Here is a 7,426-nt window from a genome sequence, read left to right as displayed (position 1 = left end):
GGCAGTTACTATACCTGAATTCCATATTTAAGGTGCACACCTACAAATATACAGTAACTTCAGCTTTTATTTAGGTAGCAAATATACTGTAAAAGCAATAGACAGGTGCAGGTAAATGCTGGAGTGATGGCAGAAATCTGCCCTCATTTGTGGAAAGAGGTGAAGTTTAGGGTAAAGGACAGGCTGGCCCAAATACAAACAGCACAGCCAATTCCCTGAACAAACACCATTAAGGAGGCAAAAATGTCTTTTTGTTAGATATACCTCAACCAAATTCCTTTTCCCAAACATTTATTCTTCACCTAGTTTGACTGCATCTTTCTATCGCTGAGTTTTCAGAACCACTACAGGTCACATTTGATTCAGAGGGCTTTGGCCCGGAGGTCAGTAACAGAAAACCCCCTGTAAGCTCAGACTAAATAGGGAGCAGCCTGGCAGAGACACTAACCTGAACGTCCTTCATCTCTACGAGACCGAGCGTTGGCGCTTTTTGCCGTAGGAGATTTGCCTGATTCGGATTTCCAGCTGGAAAGCATCCAATCTTTCCTTTGGGTTAAAAGCCAACATATCATGAAGGAGCTTGCAGAGATCATCCGGCATGGACTTCTTGTTCTTCAGGGGAATTTGTAATTTCATGTTGGGATTCTCCAGCAACGCTTCTCCAAGGGGAACAAGCTCCTTGCCTTGGCAGATGTAAGTTCCTGAACACAGATTAGGAGGAGACAGTTTATAGAGGTAGAGGAAAAACCTACAAGAAATGCTGTTGTGTGCAGTACAGACAGACAATCTGGAAAACAAAACACTGAAAGATTACCAGCAAGATCACTCATTAAGAGGCAACCGCCAAGTCAAATATTGCGAGAAGTTGTTATCAGAAGAGGCTTTTACTTTCAAACAGTAATGGAGATGTTGCACAAGGCTGTGTGTGTAACCGTGTGTGGAACACAGGCAAGTTTAAGCATGGCACGTTTGTCAGGCAGTTCTGTGGGTCATCTGCAGAGAAAAAGGGCTGCTGAGATGAACTTCCTTCATTTTACTCTGTTTCACCCTACCAGGAGACTCGGAAGCTCTAGAAGAAGGAGGGAGACCGTGCTTGGCTGAGGTGACTTGAAAGAGTTAAACACAAAACTTATTTGCTCAGTTAGTCAAACACTTTTCAATTAAAATGACAGCATATGCCATTTACTCTTAGCCAACTTCTCCTCAGCAAGATTAAGGAGGGGAAATGTAAATTTGCTCCTGGTAATCTAAATAATTTCACCGGTTATTGAAAATGATTAACCAGCTTCCAAAACAGACAGTAAAAACAGCTTTGCTCACTCAAGCTGTTCTGCCCCTGCACCAGGCAAAGAATAAATGTTTCAAAGGCAGTGACCTGTCTGTGTATAGAAAAGGTTGGCCTTACAAACTCCTTATCTCAAGTTGGCGGGTAGCAATTTTAATGAAATCTGTTCATGCTTTGGTCTCAGCTGCAGCCATTTGCTTGTTTCTGTAGGCAGGAACTAAAACATTTGTCAATGTTTGGCATTTTAAAAAAGAAATAAATAATAGAACTGAGTCTACTTGGATGATGAAAAAAAAAATAATTAAAGGGGTAGCACAATAGCTTCTCAAAGTTCCTCTGTAGAAATTCCTTTTAAGAATTTAAACATTTAAAAAAGACAGATATACTATGATCTCAGAGCCTGGGTAAATGTCTTCAATTATTATGCTAATGCACATGACTGGCATTCTCTCCTCTCAAGATGGATTTTCTACTGCAATATACTTTTCTGAAATCATTTACTATAAAGTATTTCAAGCGTGGGGGATTTGGAGGAAGGAGGAGGCGGGGAGGGAGCGAGAGCGAGCCATCGGACGAGTCATCCCTGCGAGATCTTGCATCTCTAAACTGTGAGGAAACTCAGCCAGATGGCACCAAAGCTTATCTAAACATCCTTTCCCAGTTGATTAGTTGGCTCCTTGGAACATCCTTACCGTGCTCCGAGTGCTCCCATCCCTTGGTTATGCCAAGTCAAGGATACGAGCGAGCCCGTAAGCCCAATTCTAGGGAGGTTTTGGATTTTGGAACGTTAAAAGCATTTCTGAGCAAATGGAAGTATACAGATGCTAAATCCTTTATAAAGAGCATAGCTCTAAGACAGATGCCTCACCAACAGCTACGAGTTTTTTTGTCCCCTTACAGTTCTTTAGCAATGATAAGGGCCAAATCCATTTTTGAAGAGCATTCCTTAGGATAAGGAGGGCCTGACAGCAGAGAAGCCAAAAGCGATCTTTCCCTTAACCTTTAAAACCTCCAGAGTCTTTCTGAGAAATCTGGCAGAAGGAATCATCTTCAAAATAAAATAATGATTTGTAAATATAAAAGGCATTCCCTCTGCCTTAGTAATATATCTTCAAGACCCGGAAACCCTGCGTGAGAAGCAACCAAATTAGGAGCAATGCATGCTGAAGAAAAAGAGGTTTCTTTGCGGTTCCCTTAAAAACAAAAAGCTAAACCCCGCAAAAACCCTGACTTTGGGGTTCTTTGGGTTGCAAATTCCTAGAAAAAGCCCCATCCAAAGCATATATACCACAGCATTTGTAACTATGGCTGGGAGAACAGCTCTCAGAGGATCCCGATGGATCCAGAACGTCCACTGACAACAGGACAGTGCTGATCTGACCCTCACCGAGCAATTCCTTCTCAGTGTCCCCATCTCGGAAGGTGATCCTCTCGACCATAGCCCAGAAAATGATCCCAAGGGCAAATATGTCAGCCTTCGCCGTGTAGTGCCCTTCCCAAACTTCCGGAGCCATGTAGAAGTTTGACCCGCACGCAGAGGAGAAGCGATGCTGGTTCACATTCCCTTTCCCCTGACACACCTTGCTGAGGCCAAAATCCGCCACCTGCAACGCACAAAAAGAAAAACAAAATGGGTTATTCACAAACACCAAGTTTCCAAGCAGCAGCTCAGTGAATTCCACCGCAGCGTTGGACCCTCCTTGGGTGGCAACCCCGCTGAAACAAATTGCTGGGAATTTCCTGTTAGCTGCCTGTTCCCCAACTCCTTTCCTGTTGTTTGTTCCCCGTCCTAAGATGAGCAAAACAGGTATCTGACTGTTATTTTGCTGCGAAGTTCACTCTGATTACGTCTAATTGGGCATAAACGTGCCTTGAACGACATCTATGGTAGAAGTGGCTCTTGCTGTTCCACGGCGAGCGCGTGGAATCTCTTGCATTCCCATTATTATCCATAGTGATTAAGATGACATTGATTTAAGTGTCCCCTGACGGCTCTACAGGTTGAAGTACAAACACCATTATTGATCTGAACAGTCAAGTCATGAATTAGCTGAATGCACAGACCTATTTTTTTTTAATGTTTAACTACAGAACTCTTGGGATTGAAAGTTCAGGAGTGAGCTGGCTCCCGGCTTTTCCAGCTCTCTGGAAAGCAGCTGTATAGACTTGCAGTCTGGTGCTGTAAGAAAGGCAGCTGGCCAGTCTTTACCTCAATCAGGGCACCAACATGAGCACCAAGACATTCCCCGCCTCCCCTGAGCATCAGTACGTGCTTGAGGCAGCAATATTGGAAGCACTAGCTGTTGTAACAGGGCAGCGTGTTCTTTAAGGGAACAGAAAATATTGCTTCATCTTTGACTGATCGTGATCTCTGCGATTATCTAGCGTGCAGAAGTTAGACAGCCCTGAACTCCTCCTCTCAGTAGGATAAGCAGTGGATGAAGGACGTTCTAGAAACACCATCGTGACTTCTACTTCCTCCCGAGCCTCCTAAAAACAAGCCCATGGCTGATATCAGATGTTCTGAGTACACTTATTATCACAAGATTTACCAAAAGCCCATTCCAGAGCATGTGAGGCGTTAAGCACGTAGAGCACATGTTACAGCAAAGTTTTCTTCCCTTACCTTTACTATGGGACTTCCACGTCTATGAGAAATCAAAATATTGTCAGATTTCAGGTCTCTGTGCACTATCTGGTTTCTGTGCAGGAAAGCCACAGCGCTGCTGAGCTGCCGCATGAAGCTGTTATTCAGCTGAGCGTCGGGGCTGCGAGACAGCAGGTATTCGTTCATGTTGCCACCGTCACAAAACTCCATCACAAACCACAGAAAACAGGCCAATTTGGGATCCATGCACCTCCGCCCCTTCAGGCAGGTCTCAATGAGCAGCAAATGGCTGTCTGATTTCCTGTACCGGTGACTAATCGGCTGGAAGACTTGGCCATTCTGCAGGATGCACTCCTCCAACTGGATCACGTTTTCATGTTGCCTCTGGATGCTCTGCAGGGCCCAGAACTCTTGCAGAGCCAGCTCTACGTTTTCAGGCACGTTACAATGCATCCTTTTTACAGCTACTTTGCTTCGAGTTTTATTAACGATGGCCTCATAAACCACCCCGTAGCTCCCTCGGCCCACTTCTTGAACAATGCTGTACTTGGCTTCCGTGGCCATCCTGCACTTCGGCCCGGCAAACAGCAAATCAGGGGGAAATAGCTGAACTCATGGCAATCGGTCGTCACCCTGGAAGAAAAAGGGATAAAAAGCTTAAAACTCTCCCAAACAAAGCAGCTTACCAACAATCGACTGCAAACACTTCCAGCCAGTATCAATTTTGGTGGTATATGATGCAGCTGCATGAGGACCAACAGCTGAAAGAGTTTTAAGAGAAAGCCTATATCCATGGTAACTTTGAGACATTATCAAGTACAATCCTGACTGCACAGTGGGATGCAACCACCTGGGAAGCGACATCGATTTGGCCACAGCGGAGGCAGTTTAGTGAGAAAGAAAAAGAGCTATGTAGACACGTTTCCCAAGCAGGGCAGGAAAGGGAAGACAAGACCTCCTGGGTAACAGCTGAACTTGCTTCTACCAGAATTGACTTTTAAAGAAATAAAGTTCGCCAGAAGTGCCAGCCTGGCACTAAATCTTTCCCCCTCACTTTCCCACTTTGTAAATTTACTTATCCATCAATAGCTACATCACGTCCCTGCGCTTCCACTACCAATTTTCTACCAGTCCATGCCCTGATACTCACCCCCTTTCTCCAGCTCACCCTCTTCCAACCCCTTCACAAGCCTTACACCACATTTCCCCTCCACTTCAACCACTGTTTCACTCCCAGGCCCCTCACTCCAGGTCGTTCTCCACTGTCCAGTACAGATCACTGCTGTAATTCTCACGGTCCCTCGTTCACTTCCCCCCCTCAGCCCTAACCCCAGATAATCCTGCTCCCTTTTCAGCCTCTCATTTCACCTCTCCCCGTGCCAGTGCTCTTCAACACCAGACCAAGTTTTGCTCCCTAATAACACGTTAATCGTTCTCTGCTTTCATGCCCCACGCGTTCCTTTCCCAATCCCCTTAACTCTCCCCCCTACTCCCTACCCCGCCTGCTGCTGCCTGCAAAGCCCCCACTTTCCCCCCCAAATTCTTCTCCCTTCCCCAACCCTCAGTCCACATCCCCCAAGCTACCCCCCCTCTTCCCAGCCCACCTCAGCTTCCTTCTCCATCCCCCTTCCTCCTCCAGCTCCATCCCCAAGCTGTGCTCCTTTCCCAAATCTTCCATCTTTTTACTGGGCCTTCCCAGCCCTCTCCCATTCTACTCCCCTCTCCAGCCCTCATCCCCCCCACCCACTCCTCTCCAAAGCAGCCCCCACCATAGCCCAAACCTCCACCTCCCCCTAAACCCACTCCCACCACAGCACAACCACACCCCTTTCCCCACCTCCACGCACCTCAGCCCCTTCCTCCCCACCTTCAGCCCCCTTTCCCCCACCCCACCTCTTCCCAGGATCTCACCCAAACCCCCTTCCCAACCTCAGACCCCTTCCCTACCCCACCAAGCCCCAGCCCCTTCCCCACCTCCACCATCCCCTCAGGCCCGGTTCTTCCCAGCGCCTGGCCTAAAACCCCTGCCTGCCTCCCCACCATCCCCTCAGGCCCAGTTCTTCCCAGTGCCTGGCCTAAAACCCCTGCCTGCCTCCCCACCATCCCCTCAGGCCCAGCTTTTCCCGACTTCTCACCTAAGACTCCTTCCCCATCTCAGGCCCCTTGATCACCTCCCCAGCCCTTCCTTCTTGCCCTCCCCACCTCCTCCATCCCCTCAGGCCCAGCTCTTCCCAGCGCCTGGCTTAAGACCCTTGCCCCGTCTAAGACCCCTGCCTGCCTCCCCGCCATCCTCTCAGGCCCAGCTTTTCCCCAGTTCTCACCTCAGGCCCCTCACCCACCTCCCCAGTCCTTCCTTCTCCCCTTCCTCACCTCCTCCGTCCCCCCAGGCCCAGCCCTTCCCAGAGCCTGGCCCAAGGCCCCTGCCCGGCCTAAGACCCCTGTCCCCCTCCTCCACCCCCTCAGGCCCCGTTCTTCCCCACCTCAGGCCCCTCACCCACCTCCCCAGCCCTTCTCCCCTTCCCCACATCTCCCATCGCCTCAGGCCGCGCCCGGCCTCAGCCCCCCGCGCCGCCCGCCCCTCAGGCCGGGCCTGTCACCGCTTCCCTCAGCCCCTTCCCGCCCCCTCACCACCAACGCCCGCTCGCGCCCGGCCCTACGGCCGCCACCGCACTTCCCGCCACAGCCGCGCGGCCCCGCCCACCGGCCGCAACCAGCCAACCAGAACGAAAGACGAGCGATCGAGCCAATCACAAATCAGCGAGGACCAGGCGCGTGGGAGGGGGAAGGGGCGAGGCCTCCGCCGGACCAATCGGCGAACGCTTCGTCATCACCGGCTCAAACGGTCCGGGCGGGGAAGTTGTGCGCATGCGTGGTGGTGGCGGAGCGGGTAGACTACAAATCCCGTCAGCCTCTGCGGCGCGACGACGGGTGCTCGCTAAGGACAAACCTCCGCGAAAAAATAAACCCGCGTCCGTCGGTCTGCCTGTCCCCTTGTCCCGGCGGCGGATAGCGAGGCGGCTGTGCGACACAAAGAAATGCAGCCGCTTCCCCGCCTTCGCCTCCTACCTCTGACTCGGTCCCGACGATTTAAAAAAAAAAAAAAATTTAAAAAATTAAATACAATTTGGAGGAAACTTGTGGCAGATGGTGCAGCCCCCCCCAAGACACGGCGGCATCAAACGCCGCGACGAGAGCGGCAGAGGGGTGTACCCCCCCCATCAGAGAGTATCGTATAAGTATAAATATATAAGTATAAATATAAGTATAAGCCCGGGGGTTGGACCAGGAGGAGGAGGAGGAGGAGGAGGAGGGGGGGTTCACCATGAGCAAGGCTGATCTCCAGCTCATCTCTCTTTAATTTGCAGCACGTCCAGACAGTGGAAACGTTTTTGATCCGGTTTCTTATTTCCCTCTATGTCGTGACTGGGTGAGGCGGGGCAGAGGGCTTTCCCCACCGCACCTGCAGAAATTAATAAAAAGAGTTTTTAATGACCCGATGGAGCCGTTTGCTGATATTTTCACTTCTAGAGAGT

General features: G+C 49.9%; 1 protein-coding gene across 1 annotated transcript; it reads right to left on the bottom strand.

Annotated features, from left to right (window-relative positions):
• Positions 1-465: 465 nt before the first annotated feature.
• On the bottom strand, positions 466-4,505 carry LOC141967450 (serine/threonine-protein kinase PDIK1L-like). The gene is made up of 3 exons (XM_074921260.1): positions 3,912-4,505; positions 2,673-2,889; positions 466-701 (listed from the first exon to the last, which is right to left on the bottom strand). Exons 1-3 carry the CDS (start codon positions 4,455-4,457, stop codon positions 466-468), a joined length of 999 nt encoding a protein of 332 aa, XP_074777361.1. The 5' UTR covers positions 4,458-4,505.
• Positions 4,506-7,426: the final 2,921 nt, after the last annotated feature.

This window comes from Athene noctua, chromosome 1, assembly GCF_965140245.1.
Source record: "Athene noctua chromosome 1, bAthNoc1.hap1.1, whole genome shotgun sequence".
Classification (NCBI taxonomy): Eukaryota; Metazoa; Chordata; class Aves; order Strigiformes; family Strigidae; genus Athene; species Athene noctua.
The sequence above is the reverse complement of the archived record's forward strand: the minus strand, read 5'-3'. Positions and strand labels throughout refer to the sequence as shown.

Coding starts and splice junctions, on each gene's coding strand:
- LOC141967450 (XM_074921260.1), bottom strand. CDS start 4,457: ATGGCCACGGAAGCCAAGTACAGCATTGTTCAAGAAGTGGGCCGAGGG. Junction 2,890..3,911: donor GTGGAAGTCCCATAGTAAAG/GTAAGGGAAGAA, acceptor TGTGCGTTGCAG/GTGGCGGATTTTGGCCTCAG. Junction 702..2,672: donor CACTGAGAAGGAATTGCTCG/GTGAGGGTCAGA, acceptor ATCTGTGTTCAG/GAACTTACATCTGCCAAGGC.